General features: G+C 40.2%; 2 protein-coding genes across 2 annotated transcripts; both read right to left on the bottom strand.

The window, feature by feature from the left end:
- Positions 1-673: 673 nt before the first annotated feature.
- On the bottom strand, positions 674-9,697 carry tmie (transmembrane inner ear). Its single transcript, XM_076097249.1, has 4 exons — positions 9,587-9,697; positions 7,016-7,133; positions 6,063-6,212; positions 674-963 (listed from the first exon to the last, which is right to left on the bottom strand). The coding sequence occupies exons 1-4, from the start codon at positions 9,695-9,697 to the stop codon at positions 674-676; spliced, it is 669 nt and encodes a 222-aa protein (XP_075953364.1).
- Positions 9,698-15,382: 5,685 nt separating this feature from the next.
- ccdc13 (coiled-coil domain containing 13) lies at positions 15,383-22,829 on the bottom strand. The gene is given in 13 exon segments (XM_076098121.1): positions 15,383-16,081; positions 18,488-18,595; positions 19,884-19,946; positions 20,219-20,313; positions 20,454-20,720; positions 20,873-21,049; positions 21,131-21,301; positions 21,469-21,573; positions 21,657-21,776; positions 21,864-21,947; positions 22,081-22,223; positions 22,309-22,463; positions 22,623-22,829. Coding segments are annotated over 13 exon segments (1,764 nt in total). The 5' UTR covers positions 22,805-22,829; the 3' UTR covers positions 15,383-15,987.
- Between the last annotated feature and the right edge of the window lie 1,549 nt (positions 22,830-24,378).

The raw sequence follows: 24,378 nt of genomic DNA, 5'->3' as shown, positions 1-24,378 counted from the left end.
TAATTGCCCCTTGGTAAGTAAACATTATGTTCCTTTTGTTTGAGAAAGATGCGGCTGGTGTCAGAGCATGAAAATATTCCATTAAAAAAAAAAACATAAATAATTATATCTGAGCACTTTAATACCCTATAATACAGTATTTCTTTCTGATTGTATCATGTAAAATGATTGTGTTTTGGAATTAAGTGTACAATAAGGCCAATAATCATAGAGCTAATGTTGTAATTCGATGTTTTTAAATACCTCTCATGGAAGTATAAAATGTGTGTGGTTGTCTTTTATTTATCTCGAGATGTACTCCGTGGAGTCAGCATTGGTGTTCATGCTTCATAGTATGTGAGCAGTGTTTGCTAAGATTCTCATCACTCTATAGTGATTTAGGTACGTTGTAGATATATACGTGTAAACTTGGAATAAATATGTTTTCTGGTCTCTAATGTTCATCAGTGAATTGTGAATAAATCTGTAATTTTGCTGTACTCTGATACTCTTGCAACTTTCATTCTTTCATTCTTAAGTAGACAAATTACACATTTTGATATATACCGTACATACATTTTGTTTATTTCAAATATAATATACAAATTTCATTTTAGAAAAAAAGGTGTGCAAAATGCTGGAAGTGAAAAATATGAATGAATCTTTTTCGATGTTTGTCCGTAGAAGGCAGAGTTCACTTTTGAGCTTTCTTGGCTCCCCCTTTAGCCCCTGCTTTGCCTCCTTTATCTCCTTTATCTCCTTTGTTTCCTTTGTCCCCTTTGTCACCCTTCTCTCCAGATGTCTTCCCTTTCCCTTCACCAGCTCCTTTTTCACCCTTCTTTGTTGGCGCATCCTTTTCATCTCCTTTCCCTTGTTTGGCACCCTTGCCCTCTTTCTTGCCCTCCTTGGTCTTCTTCTCTCCTTTATCAGCATCCACTTTACCAGAGACTGTTGTCACCTCTTCTTTCGCTTCTACCTTTGCAGCTGCAGGGAAACAAGAAATAAAAAATGTTTTAAAATAAAAGGCAGAGGCTTCATGGCAGCAACAGGTATCATCAAGGTCCTCATGTGCTAATTGGAAGAGAGAATTTAATCCAGAAGAATGCCGGGCTAAGTAGGTTGCATGTAATGATAAAAGGACGTCTACCTCTATCCGTACTAATAAGCATGGTCTATTGATTTTTTTTAATGGGATTGTTTGATGTGCTTTCTGGGTGAGAATTGGAGATCAAAAGGATGTACCCAGCTAACAAAGTTAGTGAGGATGACTATCTGGAAGTGACAAGATTGAGATTGGAAAGGTACATTTAAGAAAAACTAAATTAATATTAACAATAGACTCCTCTGGACTTAAAGAAGTAGTTTGATATTAAGTTGTTTTCTTATTGAGAGTAAGATGAGAAGAGAGGTATTACTTTCATGTCAGTATGGTATATATGAAGCTATACCTCTAGCAGATGAGAGCTTAGCCTAAATACTTTAAATGGGAAAACAGCAACTCTAGCTCTGGCCAAAAGTAACAAAATCAGCCTAACAATGCCTTAAAAGCTTATTCACATGTGTTACATCCTATTTGATTATTTGGTAGAAAAGTGTCAAGATGACGAGTCGCAGTATCAAGGGAATTATAGCGCAGCACATAACTTCCATAACTTCCTGTAAAACTGCAATTGGTGTTTTTTACACTTTGTTTCTTTGTTCTTTTTAAATGAACGAGCCACAACACGTTAGTGAGCTTTTCAGATGCTGGTTGGTAGATTGTGTTACCTTTGGTCAGAGCAAGGCTATAGCTTCCAGTCCTGTTTCCAGTCTCTGTGCTAAGCTAAGCTAAGCAAATTGGCTGCTGTCTGTAGTTACACATTTAACAGACAGACATATGAGAATAACATTGCTTTTTTTTTTTTTTTACATCAAACTTTTAGAAAGAAAGCAATCAAGCATATTCCCAAAATATCAAACTCTTGCCTAAAATCCTCCGATGATCCCAAAACCTGTCATACAATGCTTATAGAACGATATCTGTGACCTAAAGATAATGTTGAAACAGGTTGCCTGCATGTGGAGATACATGTTCAAAAGCTGTTAAACTTTAGATGATAAGCAGAACCTTCAGCTTCTTCTTTTTATTTATCTAAGTACGTCTCATTTCGTTTGTTTTTTTGTTTGTCTTTGATTTTTTTTTGTTTTTTTTATGAAAAATAAGTTGTCTTTGAGAGTAAAAACAAAGGTTTCCAATGTTACCTTAGGTTTGCTGAAAAGTAAAACCTCAAAGCATTTTCAACGTATTTTTGCAGCATTTAAACCCACAGAATTTCCTTTAAAACCATTTTTCCACATGAAAGATGGACCCTCAAAGTAAATCAGACTCTAAAATAGCCGACCCCCTAATGTAACTGCCTCTGGCAAGAGTTAACACATTACTTCTGATATAGATCAACAAGAAACATCGGTGTGATTTTACACTTCTGCAACTACTGTTAAAACTGTAAAAATAAAATGCAGGACAGACTCAATTTGGGCCAAAGGAGCTTTGTTGTTTGTTTTCCAGCAGCAAAGCAAACATTTTCCCGATGCTCTCTATTACAGAGACACTGGAAACACAAACGCAGGCCAAGAAACCAAATGACAAACAAACATCACATGTCAAAAGTTGCCGAAGGGGGTCGGAGTGAACCTGAAATAATTTCGGTTTTACTGTGTCGGGTGAATCCAGCGGACTTAAAATACTCAACCAACCATCAGAATGTTTGTGAATAGATTTCTTTGTGTCTTGTGCTTCCGTACTCATGCATTTCTCTTCTACTCATCAGCTCCTTTATGTTGCGTCTTTTTCTTCTTGTTTATTTATTTATTCGCTAAATGAAGAGCTGGGATTAAATTAAATTAAAAACCCAGACATGTTCCACATTGTTCCGATTTTGGAGTGCTGGTGGACTCCTGTTGTTTCCACACTGTGCATGGTAGTGGAGAAATGAAAGGTTAACATTGCCCTCTACAAAAGGATTCCGCCTTCACTCCTCCACTAAATGTCAAAAGTCCAGCTCAGATGCAATTGGTGGAATTTTTGATAAAATTTGAGGTCACATGGCATTGTGACATTTCCAAAGAAATCACAGTTCAACTTGTAAATGTAACCTCAGTAGTGGTGTTTCTGCCAGCAACAAACTGTCCTACTGATATCACAAATATTGGCAGCTTTATTCAAGTAAGTTTTCCCTCCTGAGGAACAAAGCGGGACTTGTAACCCGACCAAATTCCTTTTCGCAAGTCCGTCACTCATCAGTCGGTGTGCTGTGAACCTCAAACGACCTTTTCCTCGCTGCCCATTCAGAGCTGTAGTGGACAGATGTGTGAGAAATTGAGTTGTTAACAACAACAACAACTGCAGCTCTTTGGTGACACTGACAACTTCGTTAGTAGCAGTAATGTGGAAGCAGCAGGTCTTGATGGCACATTAGGAGGGATTGATCCACAGCTCTGTCTTTTCAGACTTTGTATTTAATTAAATGTTTGTGTGAGTGCTTGTGAGGGAGATGAAGGCAGAGAGATGAAAGGTAGAGACAAAGCCAGTGTTTCTTCCTTCTCTTTCTTTGCAGTGTATAATTTGCAGCAGATATTGGCTTTGAAACTGAAAAGCTTTCCCCTTTTTGTTTTTCGTCCCAGATGCTTTCAACAGCTCGATAATAATGGGGCGGAGAAACTCTCATTGGGGAATTGGAGAGATTCTGCAAAAACAGATTTTACAAGATGCTGCAATGTGAAAAATGTATTCCTGCACACATCACATCACAAAGATACAAGTTGCCATTTCTTGATCTTCATTTGTAACATGTAATAATTACCTGCTAAGTTATATTTTGTGATGTTCCAACTGATTGCTTTGAATCCCCAAGTGTTTTCTTGCTTTGCATAATCAAGGCCTCATTAAAAAAAAAATAATAATAATTGCAACGGTTTCTATTAGGAATATCATTTTATATTCAAAATTTGTTACGACATTCATTGACACCGCTTCTCTGTATGTGGTCATTTGGTTTGTCAGATATTATTGCATATTTCATTTCAGTGTCACCTAAGCATGACCTAATCACTGGGGAAAGCAGACATTTGCATATTGGCTTTACATTTATATTGCATCTTTACACTATTCATAGTTCATATGAGAGCAACTGATAAATATGTTAATCCTCACTCTTTATTATGGCTGCAGTCAGTGTACCTCCCCTTGAGCGCCTCTCCCAGAGCAGTTGATTAGTCATATGTTAATGAAAGAGGGTTAACATATTAGATCAACTCTCTAGACTAAACTGGAGATTGAAGGGATATGGATGCTCTGACGGTAGCTCTAACAAGACCGATGTCATTTCCTATTTGTCACATTTCACAGCTAGATACACACATAAGGCAACACACCAAATTCCTGAGGGATAGCAAGAGAGAGAGAGAGAGAGCAAGAGAGAGAGACCAGGACATTTAATTACAGATGAGATCAGTGTTCTTGACATCAATAATCATATTCAATCTACACTAACGGGAGATAGTGTGAATGATTTGCTTCATTCAAAGCTAACCTTAGGAGAGCAAACAGGTAGAAACAGACCATAACAGATCACAAACAGCATGCTGCATGCGTTACAATTTTCCCTGCTTGCAGTATTAGCATTTTTTTCTGTCTCATTATTTCTCATAATTGTTATCAAAGTCATATGCTCTTGACGTTTCCATGCAAATATGCACGAAGCAAATAATTATATCATATTTAAAACATCTTAAGAAAGCAGAGCATCTCAAAAATTACAAAAGTGTAAACTACAAAAGGCCAGCTGCACAAAAGTAATTAAATATGCAAAAGCATCACAATCTGTTTTTGAAGCCACATTAACAGTCTTATTTTCTACTGTACATTGTTACTGCTGCGCCACAAAACAATCCTTGGACAGTTCAAATTGTACTAATAAACTTCACAAGTGATGTGGTGAGCAGTTCATGAGAGATGCTTTCGTATTTGCTGGAATTTCTCTTGCGATAGAAATAAGGAAGACCAGATAGATATGGCTGTTGCATGAAGAGGAGCTTAAGGGTGGCCACCAGTGTGTACACTGTGTATTCTAAAGTCACTTAGCCAGGTGGAGAGTCTCAAAGAAGATGAGAGCAGAAGAAGAGGAGGGGAAGAAATCAGCCTGTCTCTGGCAAGGTGAGGGAGCTGGGTTGCTCCTCGCTGACCCTAACTGCTGAGGGCTGGCTGTTAGCACTTTGAGTTTGGACCTGCTCAGAGACTGTCTCTATTGCAGAAGCACTTGGGGTGGCTGGAAGAAAAATAGTGAGGAAGAGAAGAGAAGAGAAGAGAAGAGAAGAGAAGAGGAAATTTACTACGACAGAGCATAAAACAGAGCAGAAGAATTGAACCAAGTGCAGCAAGTTTTGTGAGGTGAAAAGAGGAGACAGTAAAAAATTAAGACGTTAAACTGCCCTAGGAAAGACGTTATGTAAAAGACAGCTGTCCTCGTAACCAGGGCTCACTGACCACCTGGTGGACCGGGCACTTTCCCATTGGGCCGACACAACTGTCTTTTTTTTTTTTGTCTGACTGGCCCATAAAACAGGTAGATCGGCCTATTGTTTGCGACACTGGGCTAGAGATGATGATAGAGAAACGTGCCTATCTGTCTGCATTAGTCCCGGCCCCACATGCGCTGTGAATATGTGCTCTCACGCAGCTGAGAGGTTGAGTCCTGCCGAGTAGAGAGTGAAGACTCGTCTTCAGTGTTTGACAAATATAAAATATCTCTAGCGTGTGCTTCTGTGTAAAGCAATCACAGATTGGTCTCAGGAGGTATATTATATTCTATGTGGTTTCCCATTTTCAAACATTTATCTCACATTTTCTCATTTGGAGCTGCCAGCATTTGAAGTTGCTCTGTGCGGCGGGTATTAAAAAAACAACAACAGTGTAACAAGAGAAAGTAAGCAAACATTTCCAACAAAGAGCTTGTGTATCTCAACTTCTATAATATTATATCTCAACGTAACATTACTAAATGAATATAGTCATATTAATAAATACATTAGAGAGAGGTACTTACATCCTGGGATCTCAGTCAGCTCGTTCAGAGGTGGCACTGTCTCTAATGTGTTGGCGTATTTTTTGGCGGCCAGTCTTTGCGCGTGCCGTGCCTCTATTTCCTTTTTGGTTCTCGGGATTCGACATTTGAATATACAACATAGGGTGATGACTGAAGAAGAGGGAAAGGGGGGGGGGGGGGGGGGGGGAGGGACACAGTTGGCTTATTTGAATAGCACATGTAATAGCAACATGGTATAGGCCTACACAATTAGGATGGGTTTAATTATCACTTACCCAAATTATATATACAGTATAACTTACGTTTTCACTTATCAGTCAAGTTGTATACAGACATTCATGGTTCCAAGATAATGAGGTCACATTTTAAATTTGTCCGATTTGAGACCAGCTAATTCTTCTCATCAAGCCTGCTAACAGGATAGTGAACATGCTAAACATCAGCATGCTAGCATGGTCAGCATCCAAGCATGTTAGCATGCTGATGTTAGCATTTATCTGAAGGCACCGTTGTGCCTCAGTACAGACACGGAGCTGCTAGCATGGCTGCAGACTTGTTAAAATGCATGTATTGGTGTCGAACCAGAAAACTCAACAGATGTAGAGTATGTGTCAAAAACTGAATGAGAAAATATGTGTTTTCCTTATTTGGGTAAACTGGCCCTTTAAGAAAGGATAAGGCCAGAGATCCTCATAAATTCGTAACAAAGCAGAAAGTGTGTCATATACACAATGTGTACTGAGTAAGAGTTTCTCTTCCCTCGTTTTACAGTTGCTGTTTCTATGACTCACTTCTGGAAACACAGAAGTGATCTCCGCCTTTCCTTAACGTTAGCGTCATTATTGCTAATCACACTGTGCTGGATAATCACACCGTGGACGCATAACTGCATGCATCGACATCTTTGGCCTGCAGTTAATTCTCAGGTGTCAACAAAGCGATTTCATACTGACCAATTGCTAAAACAAACAACGAAAAGATGGCGATGACCTGCCATAACCGCAGCCCCCAGAAAACAACAGACTCTGAGGTGATGGGGTCCGGCTTCTTTGGGGGATCTGTGGGCAAAAGCTGTGGGGAAAAAAAAGAGAGAATGTTGATTGTTTCAGTACCTGCACATCACAAACAGACCATCCTTCACAAACAGGTTTTACACCAAAGAGCAAATCTCAAGGAGGAAATAAGATCTTGGGAGTAACTCAAGCTTCACATCTTCTGCATCATCCTCAGGCAATGTAATGTGTCAGAATTTGTGTAAGATCTTTTTCAGTCACTTCTCTATCTTTCTGACTTTAAGAAAAAATGAATTGATGATAAACTCTGTTTGAATCTAATATACTTATCAGAGTCATATAAAACAATTTATGTATAAAAGAAGCATTTGAAGTCATCTAAAGGGCAATAATTCTAGTTGTGTCACAGAGCCAATACCTTCTTCTTTTAGTTCAATTCCATGAAAGTTTATCATCTTACTTTATTGGTATGGTTAACGTATTAATTAAATTTACTATCTATCTAGTTATTTAGATCTATGAAATTTAACTTAACTGACACACTTCCTGACAGAAAAACAAGTGTTTTGTTTTTTCCAAGGCATTGGCAAAATACTAATAAAAAACAAAAGCTCCATGTGAAAAGGTCTTTAGCATTTCTTCCACCAAGAAAACAACATCAACATAATCTGTGTTTTTTTTTGTGGCTCTCCACCTGAATCTCCCCTTACACGACACAAACAAGTGCATAGGTCTATGAATAGGTCTCCGCGCAGACGGAGTAGACTGATTCCCAAACTTTTCCTGCATTTTCCATCCATCAGATAGAGGGATTTCTCCCCTTCTACTCTATATTGATTGCTTGATTGGATAATACATGGTGGTTTTGGAAACTCGATACTTTCGTCCATAAACCAGAAAATGGACCCTTATTACATTTGCTGCCTTTATTGATAACACCATTACGTGGTGTAATTGAACAATTTTTCAAGAATAAGCTGATGTAAACACTGAGATGTAAGTGAATCATTTTTGCTTTGGTAGAAATGAACTAAAATACTTAAAAACGATTTTCAGAAGGATAGAAGATTATTTAGATGCATGCAGCATGCAGTATGTATGCATGCACCGGGAAGTATTTTAGTGTCATTCAGGAGAACATTTCTTTGAGTTCATGCGAAAGTCAAAAAGAATCAGCAGATGTTACGATAAGCTTCGAATTTGCGCCTTTTCCAACATCTCCGTGCGCTTTCTCTGTTGTGCCATGTGAGACTCTCAGCACCAGGACAAACAGACCTGCTGTTCAGCTGTTTGTCAGACCCGATATGCTTCAGTGAGCCAACGTGCGACACGTACAAGCTGTCTTCAGGGCCTCTATACTGTTTGTCTGCTGAGGAGGACACGAGAGGGGCCAAGAACTTGAACAAAGAAGCTGCGAGGAAAAATAGTCTGAGTGAGTTTACACTCGTGTTTGTGCAACTCCCACGGAAGGATTAGCAATGATGGGGATATTTAGCACTTCTCTTAAAGAATTCTTTTGCTTCAAGAGCGATTATATAATGCTAAGTCCTTTCCTCTGGGGCAATTTCATGGGGCAGGATTAGTGGCTATAAGCCTCAAGTTTTCTTTTGGTGGAACAAACAACACAAAATCAGAAGATTACTGACCTCAAGTTACCTCATGTTAATCAGTACCCACATTTATGACATATTTTTGTTTGTTTGTTGGTTGGTTGGTTTGATATTCAACGGCATGGTTGAATATTCTTCCTCAAGTAAGTTTCTGTTTTTCTAAGAAGATCCTTAAGGGACTAATCAAGCAAGATTAGTACAATGCGATAGAGGATTAATATCTAAAAATAGGAAAATTACCATTGGGATGCAGGTTTAGTTATGCCACATGTATTAGCAACGGACCAATTACAATTACATTGACTCACCAAAGGATAACATATACAAAGGATATAGGCAATTGTACACCATGTCTAGTATTTAAATTATACGTCTTCAATTTGTTTCTATTTCTTTCTATAATATACAACCACACCTACTGATTATTTTTAATATAATAAAGGAATGTTTTGTCCTTTCAATGCTGTTCTACACAGTGTACTGTGAAGAAAGTAAGTTGCCTATTTTTCAGGAGCAGAATTATTTTAATAGAAAAGATATCAGCTGTTTTTTTGTAGTCTGATATAGTAGTCGTATTCTCTGCAATGTGACTCCCTTCTCTTCAGCCCAAGAGCACAAAAACAACTTGGCGTACCAGGACGTCATCATCCTCCTGTTTGCTTCGGTATAAACACATGTGGCTCAGCTATTCATGTAAGACATAATGTATCAGGTCTATACATAATGTTCCCTCACTCCTCATTAAGTAACGCAAGAAACAACTCTGGCGACCAAACAACAAGTATGAATCACATAAAGCTACCTTTTAACCGGCAGAACACCTGCACCCTGTCACAGAGAAACCCTCAGGATATTCATGAGGGGAACCTGTGGAGGATATGGTGGTGTGTCGGGCTCTTACCTCGGGATCCGGGACCTGGGAGGACACGGAGGACAAGCACTGAGACAGCAGCACCGCTCCCCAGCCCTGCAGCAGGAGCTGAGGTGGACATACAGGCTGATCCCCAACCATTCTCTCCCACTCTTTCTCCCTGCAGCCACCCTGCCCCCTATCTCCCTCTTCCTCTGCCTCTTCCTCTCTCCTTCTTCCTCTCTGTCTGCCTGCCTGCCTGCGCTGCCGCCGTATAGAGGACAGGACCACAATGGCCCTGGGTGATTAATGGTGACTATGGTGCTGTCGGCTTCCTCTCATATTCAGTTGTCTGCTGTTCTGCTCTACTATCTCTTGCCTTTCTCCCACAACACTGTAGAACCCACCAAAGACACACCGGCAGTCACCACTGCAGGCAGCCCCAAAACTACTCCACTACAGTGCAGGGAGCCAACCCTGCAGTTAGGGTGCATTAATTAATCAATAGACCTGGTGTGGTTTACAGCCAGCTCATCCTGCTGGGGACAGGCAGTTAACACAGTGTGGGGGGATGGGCAGTACAGTTAGCCGTGAGGTTGGCCTGCGCAGGACTGTGAAGCAAATGGCTGTGAGCGTCATCAAGTTTATTGCCTCAGAATCTGGAGTGTGAAAATGCTCACAGCCTCATTACTTCGGTGTGGCAGAATGTGAAGAGCCAACGGTGCCGTGGAATCAGTGTTTCTAATATGCACCCACCTGAGGAAAGAGCAAAAACGTTAAGAGTCAAACTGCTTTGGTTGCAGTCATTTGAATGTAGCTCAGAAATCAAATTTTTGTTTGTTGTTTTTTGGTGTGCAAGGTATACGAGGCTGCTCTCACTTCAGCTCGGGCAGGTAACATTGGAAAAACCGACAAGAGCAAGTCAGATTTAAAAAAAATTATTAAACCAAAAAACCAAGACCAGCGTTATTTTGCAATGAAAGTAGCTAGCAGCACTAGCTCCAGAGGTTGCTAAATCTAGCGAAAAAGTTGGCAAGTAGACAAAACTGACAGCCCTTCCCTTCAGGGCTCCCTACAAAGCCACTCCCCTAAAATCATCATTATGAAGGTAACAACAAACACAGCCATTGTTAGTACTCCAAGCTGTCCAGCTAGCAGTTTGTGGAAGATTCTTGTGACAAGCAATGAGTGCATGGGCCGAGTGTGCTCAGGCACAAATACCTTCCTTTTTTTTTTGTCAAAACATTTGATTTACTCATTTCCAGGGATGTAAAGATAATTTCAACAAACATATCAAAAAGGTTTCTGAATTACAATACCCACTCTTGCTTTAAATGTTTCCAGAGATGAGAACAGTATTCTTTCAATCTAAGAAGCCATAGTGCTTCATTCCTAGCTCATCTTTAACCTTAAAGAAAAAGCATTGGACTATGCTTGATTTTGAAAATATAGGTGAAATGTCTCTCAGTCTGCTGAACTCTATTGCTCTATCTTCAAGAGACAGGAGGTCCAGTTTGAAGCGGGGTCTAACTAGTTATGTTCGTGGTTTAAACTAGACTATGTCTATGCTGTGTTTTAACTATGTTTTGTTAAATCTGAATCTGTAAACCACCCAGTAGAGCAGCCTCCAGATAAAACAGTGCAAAATATGTATTGGCCAGGTATAAGTACACATCTAAAACAAGGACATCAAAGCGGTACAAGTAGTAGTAAACATAAACATTTAGCTAGATTTAGAAGATGGTGGTGGATCTGTACAGTATATGCATACTTGTATGTTTCTTAAGGCAGAGCTGAAGTCAATAAATATGGATTTGGGCATCATTATGCAACCTCATCCCATCTCGTGAACGTCCAATTTCCACACCTACTGCTGTAATAGCCAAACATTATACTGTCTTTATGAGGTTACATAAAGGTTTCAGGTAAATTTACTGCAAACACACAGACTGAAGCACCCTGCAGAGTGATGCTTTTCCACATGGATTCAAGCATAATGGTCACGTCTCAGGGCAGGTATAAAAGCAGCATATAAAAGACATCGCCGTTAAAAGACACTACGAATGGCCCAGTAATCACCATAGAAACTGGGACACAATGACTTACGTACTTATGTATTGATCACGGAGCACACACTTCCAAAAGAGTAGCATACTTGAATCTGACTTCCCTGATGATGATTTATATCGGGTTTTTGGTGGTAATGAGAACCCTTGTCCTCAGCCCTATAAATACTGCAGCTCCCAGCGATTGGCTTTTGTCAGAGGTGTTGGACGCAATCACGACACCAGTACTACGTCAATCAAGTCCAAATCATGGAATACAAAAGAGCCTGCTGTGTTGTTCACCCATATGCTCGCACAAAGCTTCGGGTTTTGCTTTATTGTCGTTAAATCTCCTTGCGAAAAGTTCTGCTCCTATCTATACCCTGGCCTTTTCATTTTTTGTATACAATGCAAAACAGAGGGGTGTCAACAATTGGTAATAATCTTTTGTCCTGACATTTATTTGCAATCAGAGGAATTTACCCCCCCATTGATAATTATTATTACATGTCTGTTTTTAATTGATGTTTGAGTGAGTGCATCACTTTTTTTAATCCTAATTCATCATCATGATTCCTATTGTGTGGGAAAATGTATAGTGGCTAAGAGAGTTAAGCATACTGACAATTAAGAAGAAAAAAAACAATAGATAAAACACAAGAAACAATGAAGAAGATTACTCCTTTGAACAAAATATTCAGAAAAAACACTGCAAACATATACAAAAAATTAAATTCAAAATCACAAATTTACCTCAGAGGGCTTTATACAAGCTGTACACATGCGACATCCTCTGTCACATCGGCACAGGAACATCCCTTTAACGGGGAGAAAAAAGGAAGAAACCTTCGGGAGACCAACAGAGGAGGGATCCCTCTCCCAGGATGGACAGAAGTGCAATAGATGTCATGTGTACAGAATAACATAACAGAGTTACAACACATTCAATGCATATCACAGAAAGTATTCATATGAGAGTAGCAAGCAGAATAATAATGAAAAAAAATTACGACTACTACTAATAACAGCAGAAGTGGATATAGTAGAATAACAATGATAACAAAAGCAGTGATGGTATCAGCAACAGCAAGCAATGCGACTACTAATAATATTGATAGTACCAGTGGGTGTCAGGCAGGACCACAGCAGGAGGCAAGACCATGGTCCAGATATAACCACGATCCATGGAAACCTGCGAGGCGAAAAAGCACAAAGACTCCAGGGAAGAAGCAAAGTTAATTATGTGCATTAATAGGACATGGATTCATACAGAAGGAGAGAGAGAAGAGGAGAGAGGGGCTCAGTGTATCCAAGGAAGTCCCCCGGCAGTCTAGGCCTATAGCAGCTTATCTAGGGGCTGGTCCAAGGCAAACCTGAGCCAGCGCTAAGTACAAGCATTATCAAAAAGGAATGTTTTAAGCCTACTCTTAAATGTGGTGAGTGTGTCTGCCTACCCACTGAAGGCTCTGGCTCCCATCCTACTTTTTAAGACTCTAGGAACGACAAGTAACCCTGAGTTTAGGGAGCGCAATTGGTACTATAAGCTCCTTAAGATATGATGGTGCCTGACCAATTAGGGCTTTGTAGGTGATATAGTGACTAATTCCAGCAAGTAGCCACTCGGCTGTGTGCGGGAGAAGATCGTGTTCTTTACTCGCTTCAATAAAGAGATTCCAGGCTTTTTCACTTTTGTGTGAGGTTCCCGTTTAATTAGAATTTACGTTTACAGCTGATACGATATGATGTAACTTATCTTCCTGGTTTCCCTCTGGTGTGTCTTGCGTGCGGTGAAAACCGTGTGATCTCCCAGTCACCCATGCATCATTAGCTGTCTGTTGCACCTGTGCCCCATGTACCAATCACCTGCCACACTAATCCACACTGCCACCCGTGGTCAACCCGAGGTAGGCTCCCAATACAAACAGATACAATACACAGACATAACTAATGGCTCCTACAGGTGAGGAGAAGGATTTCACAGGGAGCCAGTGCAGAGAATACAGGAGTAATATGATTTATTTTCTTAGTTTTTTTTAGTATATGTGCTGCAGCATTCTGAATCAACTGGAGAGATTTAAGAGACCTATGAGAGCAGCCTGATGATAAGGAACCCATGCAGCTAAAAGAAATATGCTGCAGACACTACACTATTTATTTTTTTTATGAATTCTATTAGAAAGATGGATGCATGCTTGAATCTAAACTAAACTAAATTATCTCTCTTGGTATTCTTATTTATGTGTTGGTCAAGAATGGGTTATGGACGACATCTTCAGGCATCAAACACGGAAGGTCAAATCACTTGTCTGATTGTACCACTGGATGCCTTTTGACTCGCTGTATTACTAACATTGAGCGTTTGATATTTTGGTCCTCTGGCCGTCTGATGAGCTAGATTCTGTTTGATAGAAAAAACACACTTGGAGCCATTAATGTCTGGTATCAGTGGGTAGAAGACAATTAAGGTGGTAGAGCTTAGGGCCTGGACATGCGCGGTGTATTAAGCAGAATTGCAGACTATCTTTAGTGTCAGTAATCAGTTATATAAGAAAAATAGGCAGAAACAGCTAACAGCGTGTTCAGGATGCAGCAGCTGACAGATATAAACAAACTATTAGGTACATTTCTAAATTGAGTGGGACTGTGTTATAATAATGTAACTCATTTAGGATCGTCTGGAAAGCTTCAAAACATCTTGAAATACATGAGCATCTTATCTCCGACTAGGCTCAGCCTGAGGAAATGATGTGCTCCTGTGTGCGTGTACGTGCATCTCTCTGTCCATGCTCAATCTCGCACACTATTGGACCCAGAGGACCCATTATTGTTGGTGCTCATTTATGACCGTATCCTTAAGGACCTCTCGTGATTAAGAGAAGAGCTTGAAGACGTGCGCTTGAAAAACACATTTGACACCACACATTTGTGGTTTGTATTCATTTAACCAAACATTACAGCAGACGGATCATCTGCGCTCTACGGAGTGAACTTTTCTGGTTGGGTCTGATAATATATGGTTGCATATCACCTTAATTAGCGCTCTATGTGAAGACAGTATGTGAGCCTGTGCAGACAAAATGTGCACCCATTAAGTATGAATCATCGCATGAGGTTGTTGTGTCAAGACAAAGCTTCACGCATTGATATTCATAAAGTATGAGCAGACATTTCTCTGTCAGCCTTCTGGGGCTTCGAGGTGGCTCAGGTGGGATGTCATTCCCTTTCGTCTCTCCCAATTATTTCTGTCTCTCTGTACTGTGAACTATCAAATTAAGGTAGAACAAAACAAAACAAAAAAAACAGTAGCCAGTGATCAGGAGTGCTCATGCACACATCTCCAGGAGGAAGGAGATTCCACTGGCAGTGATCATATTTGTGAGCAAAATGTGAAAGCCATTGTGTCGGCACGTGTTAAGGGACTTGATAAAACAACTGTGTTCTTCCAGGGACTTGCACTCACGGTTGCTGAGACATAAAGGATATCCAACACCGGTGATCACGGACACACATGACAGAACAGATGATTCAAACACCCAGCTCTGGAATAGTTTTACTACAAATAAATACTGTTCGACAAAATGTACACAATGTATGTCTGTTGTCTTTGACAGAGATGTTGAATTAAAACAAAGCTGCCTTTTATTTATTTATTTTTTGCCACAAATGTCATCAGACGTGAGACGGAGGGTTTCCTGAAGAAACTGATTATTTTCGATTTTCCGGAAAGCAATTAAATTGTAGAGTCACAGCTCGGTTACCACAGCGATGCTCTTTGAACTGTTGTCTTACAAAGTCTCTCAGTAGAAAAAATACAGCTAGAATATTCAAGTAACGTCACCACCATAATACTTTCTTGTATTTTTTGTCTAATATCTGATTCAAATAGACAATACAGTCTCTACATGAACAATGCTACTGTATCATTATTGTATTTATTTACTCTTTCGTTCATCACTTTCAGAAGCAGGAAGATTGCGTTCTATTGGTTTATTCACGAGGTCATCATAATATTGCATTTAAAGTGTACAGTATTAAATAGATATAGCACAGCATTGCATTGCAGAACAATACCCACATTATTGCGGGACAATAACGGGTCACTGACTGTCAGGAAAACACATCAGAAGTGGTTGATATGCAGTGCATGACAACTCATGTTGCATACTTTGATCAACATTTCAATTGTGTAAAAAAAACAAAAAAAGGCTTCGCAGCTGTCTCAGTAAAGATAACAGCTCATTACTTTATTTCTACTTACTGTAAATGAGCACATTAGGACACCGCTGTTTATTTTCTTTCCATTACATGTAAATGAGAGGCACTAGGAGATGAATGGACTCATAGAGGCACAAACCGTTTTCTGGCCTGAGTTAAGTTCACAGATCCCTCGTATACTGATGGCTAACTTTAACCTCTGCGTTCACGGCTCCACTATTTACTTTAGTTTCTGGATGCAGTCAATGGTCTGCAGGAAGCATTGGTCCAGAACGAGGGAATACCTCTGAGGAGAAGGATGGAGAAAGGAGTCATTCAAACCTGGAATGACAAATAGGTGAGGCTGTTTACGTATGCTGTGTTTACATAAGTTTGTGTTTGGTTTGGTGGGTTATTGGGCATTTTGGAATAAATCTACACCTTTCTGCGTAATACAGCTACATAAAACCATATTAAAATTGTTTGGTGGAGCGTAATTTATTTGAAAGTGATGACACTCTTTAATGACTGAAGTCAACAACGGCAACATTGGTTTTTCACTGAAATTACACAGTAAAATGAATATTGAACATGCAGCAACGAGCTCCATTTAAAAGCGAATGGCTTGTAATATTGGCCTTCCTAACACCTACCACAAAAATAGTTTCAGATTACACATTTGGGAAAATATTGTACATGCCCACAAAAACTGACAAAACATTTTTATGTGAGGTTTTGTTAAGGCAGATTTTTCTAAAAACAACGAAACAACATAACACTAAATTAAACATTTTCCCTGGAGTTGGATGCAGTTGGGGACCTTGACATGTGTTTGCTCCATCAACACTCTTTCTGACGCACATTTCTACATTCGATATACATATTTGGCAATCGTGCGGTAGCCATATGATATCTCATCTGTTCCTCCAATGACACATCTCACTCGACTACATTAAAGGGTACCTCACCTTCTATCCAGGAGGTATTCAACACAGGCTGTTTTTTGTTACTCTGAGCATAAAGGCTTTCTTCATCACTTCCAAACTCTGATATTTTTGTCTTGTGGCACTTTCTCGCTCAGTCCAATGGGGACCTGCCAATCTCCCACAGGGTACTGGAAGAAATAGTGCGGTATTTGAAGCAGCACACTAACTCAGCCATGCTTTTAAATTAAGCGTGATGTGGAGGGAGAGGAGGGTGAGGAGGGTGAGGAGGGGGAGGGGAGGAGGGCGGGGGTTATGCTAAAAATCCTTTTGGCTACTTTGGAAGAAAATAACTCGGATGTTAGTCTGAATGCAGAGACTCCCACCAGGCTGCGCATATCCAGACAACCTTTGGACTAGGGAGCTAAGATCGCATACTGTACATACGTGTGACATGCTCTGGGGAGTGTGTGGAGGACTACAGTGGGAGTTTGTGCAGCTTGAGCCCGCATTCATTTTCAACCACTATTCCCACACAGCTAGTTTCAAGTCAGAAATGATTAGCAGTAATATTTGAAAGGATGGTTACAGTTGTTGGGAACTTAACTTTGGTGTTTACTATTTGGCTTGGCCTGTCACACATTTATGTAGCCATCTGGAGCCAAATAAAATTCAAAACTCTAAGAAAAGGTCATGGCCATGAATGTAAACAACATATTCCAAACATTTGGTCAAGATGTGGTTCCCCTTTCATTGATTGAATTGGATGTTTCATTAGCTTACAAAAATACTTTAAAAACAGACATTGTTGCTCTCTTAACCTGTAATGCACGTAAGGTTACCAGCAGAGGAAAATACATACATAGATTTAACCAAATGTGACATTGACATTTATAAAACAGCAAGCAGACAAAATCAGCATCAAACATTTCTGTCATCGGTAGGAACACTTGTCTGATGTCATCAGGGTTAAGCTGAAAGCTCTGTACTCAAGCAGTTACTGAAGTAGCCGAAACGCACCAAGGAACCAACGAAAACTGTCTTTGAGGGTTCAAATGGGGAAAAAGAGCGAGCTCTGTATGATGTCTGTGTGGCAGAGGAGGGGAGCCTGTTTCCTGCAGGCTGCTGTTTGTCACATCTGACAGGAGAAGGTAATAGGGCTCAGCTGGACGGGAGGTTGAGCAGGAACCAACCAGATCCCCTGGTTAGTGTCTAGTCTGCGCTGGCACAGAGCCTGCAGGAAAACATGCTTGGCTTGTCTCATCACGTCACTGCAGAGCTGCAGGTTATGGTGGAGAGTGCTCTTCAGCGATGCCCTCAGCACCTCTGTATTCCTCCAGCTAAGTGGCCAGCCGGGACACAACATACACGAGCAACGTAAACATATCTGTGCAGCCTAAACACGAGGGTTGGAATGAGCAATAGACCATTGCCAAGCATCAGTATTTCTGTCGTCTGGTCAAAATCAAAATTCTTGCTTGTTTTCAGGTAAGACAGCTACAGCGTCGTCAGAGCTAGAAATGCAATGCTTACTAACGACAACCGATTTGTTGCACAGTCTTTTCAGTTTGTCTATTTAGTTCTCGTTGCTCAGCAACTCCTGCCACCCCGAGGGACGATGCTCAGATCCAGAGTCGTGATAGCCTGAAGCGAGACAGAGATGTGTCAAATTGAGTCAGAAAATTGCAAAAAAAAAAGAGAAATTGGAAAACCTCCTTGGCATTGTCACATCACGCTATCACTGACCTTGGATTAGCAGTTCTCCCGTTGCTACTTGCAAAAGTCCTTACTTTGGATCCAATGTTGTCTTCTCCAGCTGCTGCTCCGTCACTACCCTGCGGCATCCCTCCTGGTACTTCTGTTCTGCCTCCCAGAACCTCTGGTTCATCTCTTTCCCTCTGGAAAATTCAAGCTCCGACAGTTAGACTTTAGTTGAAACATTATACTGTTCCTCTTGATGCTGACTGTACAGATGGACGAATGAGACTTCAGGTGGACAAAGACAAATGAAAGTATAAATTCACTTACTTACTTACTGAATAATAAAATTGATAAAGTAACTCACAATATATAACTTTTGCAATTATTAATTAATGACATAATCAAATTTTACATGTTGTAATGTTATGTGATTGTAGTGAAGAAAAGGGTAGAAAGTTACTTTGCTTTAATTTCTGCTACAAGCGACGCTTAGTTTAGAATTTTAGTTGTAATACTAACTCTTGGTTTCCGTGCACCATGATTTTAACTGAATACATAAATAAAAAGAACCCAGAGACCTGGTGGAAACAACCCTGCAATGCTCAGAAAGAAATAACAAATGTGCGTGGCCTTGAAATGACTTTTTACAATGGACTACAAATGAATAGAATATTTTAGTGGTGCAGCATTGTAGCATCCCCGAACACCTTATTAGAAAGGCAATTTTGATTACTGTGACACTCATAAAACATCAAAACAACCGAATAGCATCTCAAGGGTTCAGTGCTCCTTGTGTGAATCATTAAACAGACCTGCAAACAACCTCTCAGCTCACGGACGCTGACACTTCTGAAACTGTGATGCATTCTGTTATGCTTTTGTTGTGGCAGTCTTTCACGAGCAGCAAATAGAGAGCCTAGCTTTGGATCATTTACACAATAAATAGTCCTACATAATCATCTTTGATAAAGACAAGAGCCAACAACAACATGATAATGGTGTGCTGTTATCTAAGTAATGTCTGAGTCCATCCTCAGAGAGAAAGGTAGCAGAAGGAAAAAGGCCCTACTTCTGAGGAGTGTTCATGGCGAGTGCTGCTGGTACGAAGCACTAACATGTTTTGATATTATGTCAGAATCAATATAGCAATTATTTAAAAGTTATAATGAAGTGATGAACTGAATTTCAACAAACACGTACAACAAAAAAATGTACCACTGAACGATGTTTTCAGTGTATATTACTTTGTCTGCAGGACTTGAACCATCTCAAGGAGCCGGTCGTTCTGCCCGCAGAGGAGTTTGTATTCATTACACTGGGTCATCAGAGCGCTCACATCAGCTGAACAGTGTGGACATCTTGAAGAACTTGGGCCCCTTGGAACAAAATGATGCAACATTTGAACATATTTTTTTGCGGTGCATGAATTGATGTGTAACAGTGCATCAGGAAATGTACAAATAGAGCAGCTTGATGTGCACTTACTTGAATTCTATACTGCTCCCCACAGCAGGCAGCACCAGTTTATGACCAAATTTAGAAATTGAACTGAAAAAAGTTGACAGACAGTCAAGCTAACAGAAATCCATCTCGGGCAAAAACTGTGAGGCATCAACCAAATTCAATAACCTGTTCACTGAAAGTCCCGCAATAGCCAGAGTGGATTTTTAACCCTAATTTTGCCGGACAAGATGCCTTAGAACCCAGTTTTACTGTAACAGCTGGCAGAGGAGATACGTTTCTGATGTAAAGACAAGATGTGTCACTGACTGCATGAAGTATCATATATATTCATACACGATTACAATCATCCCACTTACCCTGAAGATGTTATTCTCTTGTTAATGTCTCCCTCTTCAGGGGTGAATCCTGAACTGCAAATTGTTGTCTTGAGGCTGGACTGTCTCTCCGCTCCCTCTTCCTGCAACAGCAGCACACACACCTTTAATGGCTTAGCCAAGCATTGAATATGAATGACAAAAGCATAAGCAGAAAAGTTTGAATGGAAAAAAATAACTTTTCAATTAATCTGACTGTTGTGAAGTCGAATACAACATTATTATTGCTGAGGTCATTTCGATGATTTTGCCTTTTTTTGTGTGTTTTTTTTACCTTGACAGAGAGCTGCTGGATCTCCTGCTCTAGCTCTTTGATCCTGGCCTCTCTTTCAGCAACTGTCTGCTTAAGCTCCTGGATGAGAGCGCTGTGCGCTGGAGGTTCACTGCTCAGCGGCTGTCTCGGGCTCCTCTGGGTCTCCTTGCTCTGCACGTTCTGCTGCTGGCCGAGCCGTCTCAGCACCTCCTGCATCTGAGTCTGCTGCTTCTGCAAGAGGTACAAGAGGGGATTAGTGCTGAGAGCAATGTAATAGAGTCTGTGGCTCCTGGCTTCTGTAAAATTGATATGCACATACACACAATTTCCGTGTGTACACATAATAGAAGATACACCAAGTATATAACATGTTTTCTCTTTACCAGCAGAGCATCCACAAGCTCATCATCATGTTTACCCTTCTCCAGGAGGGTGGAGATCTGGCCCTTCAGAGATTTCATCTCGGTAGACAGAGATTTGTTCCTGGCTTTAGACGCGTCTAGCTTTTTCTTCACGTCGTCGTGGTCCTTCAGGAGGGCCTCATAGTCCACTGAGATCCTCTGTTCAGTTGTGGAGCAAAAAGCAGGGCCTCGTCAGCAAATTAATTTCGTTCGATTCATTTACAACCATTGCATACACACCTCGTATGCCTCCCTCTTCTCCTTCTCGATGTTGCGGATGTAGCTGAGGTTCTTGTCTTGTGGAGGGGTTTTCGGAAGGACCCCCATGCCCAGAAACTCTTCCTCTTCACTCAGGACACTAGGTTGTCTTCGCTGAGTCGACAGGTTCAGCTGCTGCTCTAGATCCCGCACCTGTTGCACAATACCCAGTTTTGTTCATGGGGAATTCAGGTGTTTGTTTTATATGTCCGCTATCTTATATTAGTTGCTTTGCTAAGCACTTTATTAACTAACTGTAAGGAACTTGATAACCTTATCTGGGAAGCACTTCATGACTTAAATTATAATTTTTGGCTTACCCTCGTCTGAAGAGCCAATATCTGCTGAGAGCGACCTCTGAAACTCCCAGGGCAGCTTAGTAATTGGTGAAAGCTGACCTCCTCTCCAATCTCACTGATCAAAACCTACAACGACAGTAGCAGTTCATATTTTGGTACACAGACGTCTGTGATGATTCTTGAGTCAGGAAAAAAAAAAAAGATTCTACCTTCTGAGCTACTTTCAACTCCTGTTTGACAGATTGAACCTGGTTGCGGTACTCAGTCACTTTCAGCTGGGCGGCAGCTAATTTCTCCTGCAGAGATTTCACCGCTGGATGTTCCTGCTTCTGTAAACAGATGGATGAGTTTCATTAAAGCTAGTAAGACATGCAAATACAATTTTGGTGAGTGTGAATTTTCACATCATAGATTACCTCACAGTCTTCAGACGACCTCTTATTCTGTGACTTTGTATCAAACGTTTGCCCCGGTGAAGAGTGCACCAAAGCCACCTGCAGCTAGAGAACAAGACATCTTTGTTCAAGCAAATGTTTATAGTTTGAAACAAATCGTGAAACTCTGTGTGCTGAAATGATGAACATCTATCCACAAATCAAATTAAATGACACACCTAACGCAAAACTTTATTACCTCTTTCTCAAGCTCTTTGACTCTGTTGCTGTTTTGCTTGGATTTGATCTTTTCTCGCTCAGTTTCAGCAGTTAGCTCTCTATTCTTCTTGGACAGCTCAACAATCTTGGTGGCTGCGATATCACCCGCCAAGCCTGATGTGCCTATAAATGGATGAGTGGATAAGTCACGAGGAAGCTGTGATGTAGCTGTAACGTCACTGTGGGTGCAGAGACGTGGTATTTATACCTGCTAAAACCAGTCGCTCTTCTTCTCTTTTCTTCTTCAGGTGTTTTATTTCAAAATCCTTCTCACTCAGAAGTTTGAAGAGCCGACCATTTTCGTCCTTCAGCTCCCTCAGCTGGTCCAGCAGAATCAGATTTTGATTCTCATCCTGGAGAAGTCTATAGGGAGGTGTTGCATTGATTAATAAAGTCAAAAACATGATTATTAACATCATATTTCCGGAGAATGTTTGCTTATTTATATCTTTTGTTTTATTAATAAAGCATAAAAACAATTTAAGCTGAAAATATATATATTTTAGCCTTTGTAAAACTCACCTGTGTTCCAGATTGTCTGCCTGAATACCTTGATGAGAAAGATCCAAATCATCCTGGCCAACACTGACATCAAGCCGATCCGGTTCTTTCTTCTTCTTTCTATCCAGTTTTCTTTTCTCCTGCTGTTTTTGTAGCGCTTGGAACTGAAGCCGCAAGTCATTCAGTTCATCGTCATGCTCCATAATCTACGGTTTGTAGCATAAGGAATACAGATCAACTCATAAAAATAAAATAAAATGACAGAGGAAGTCAATGTTGTGACTAAATATTGTGTGGGATTTTATTTATAGTAAGATAGTGGATACATGGAGATTCCCCTGGATTTGAAGGCTGCTTTGCAGTTGAGGGACAGCCGATAGTTTCTTCTGCACTTCTTTGTTTTAACTGAATGAAAATAACCCTTAAAGTAGCTTAACCAGCGTGTCAATCTTAGCTCCACCATTACTAATATGTATTATATTATATAGCTTAAGGTTGTATTTAGAGGAAATAGCTCACCAAGTCATTCATCCAAGTACCACCGTCGTAAACAAATTAGAGGCTGTTTTTGCACCGCATGGTTTTGTAACGTAGAAGAGACTGTGCGGCAGCTTCCTCACTGATTGCGACGCTACTGTATCCATAGAAACGGCACTCCAAAGACTTGATATAAGATCTCGCGAGAGTAAGAGTGTAGCCGTTTGGGCTCAGACGGTCACTACCAGTGCACTGGTCTGTAACGAGAGTTCAATGTTTTTCAACACGTGTCGAAATGTGTCATTTAAATTGAAGAACTGCGAGTGTGCTGTCCGTCAGTGGTTTACTAATTATGTGTATAATAGTTTTAGAAAATTAAATGAGGCGGTAAATGAAAATTAAGTAGCAAACAATTAACAGCAACAGGTGAAATGCATCTTGGCTGATTGGAGAACCATGCCTTGCTAAACATGTGTTTTCCAGCATTTAATATGTGATGGTAACTGTTACATTCGGTTTTGCAGTTTTGAATATATTTAAACATAAGCACAGATAAAATATTATTTATTTATTTGTTCTATTTGTTCTATTTATTTGTAAACCTCTGCAAATGAGAAATTTGTTTAAAAGAAATCACCTCGAGGCAAACAAGTGTCAGAAAACTTGCCAAAATCCATCAGTAAAGTGCGAGTATAATAGTATTTATCATATGGGAACATAAAAACTAGTCAAACATTTACTATTGGGCAGCGTCCTACATGACAACAAGAGGGCGACAAAGCAGCTTTTATCAAACGGCCAAAGGTAAATAGACTAACTTTAGGGGGTTCTTATTCAGTCTCCATCATGAATGCCAAATACACATTACAGTACATTCATTTTGTTGAATCAATATGAAAGATACTGTCTGTAGGTGGATCCAATCCATGTTTAAAACGCCCATCAATGTTATGTCCTTAGTTATAGTCTACACTAAAAACAGAAAAGTAAAAATACTAGTTCTCATTTTGATAGTGAATCCCTTGGAAGCTTTTCAAGTACACCATTAATCCCACAAACCTGGTTTGGAAGGAAGGAACAACCTGAACAATGCTGATTTGGTCGGATTGTGTTGTATGAGTGATTAAAGCTGATTGGCTTAGTCATGCTTACACACACACACACACCCTCAGGTGTTACAAACACACTCATGTAATCTGATAAATAGCAGTTAACACAATAGCACTCACAGAATGTCCAAAGTCACAATGACACAGCATTGTGGAGCATCCTGCCACCTGCAGTTGATGTGATGGTACTT

Source organism: Anarhichas minor, unplaced genomic scaffold, assembly GCF_050575085.1.
Source record: "Anarhichas minor isolate MPS153535 unplaced genomic scaffold, ASM5057508v1 ptg000024l, whole genome shotgun sequence".
In the NCBI taxonomy this organism is placed as follows: domain Eukaryota; kingdom Metazoa; phylum Chordata; class Actinopteri; order Perciformes; family Anarhichadidae; genus Anarhichas; species Anarhichas minor.
The sequence above is the reverse complement of the archived record's forward strand: the minus strand, read 5'-3'. Positions and strand labels throughout refer to the sequence as shown.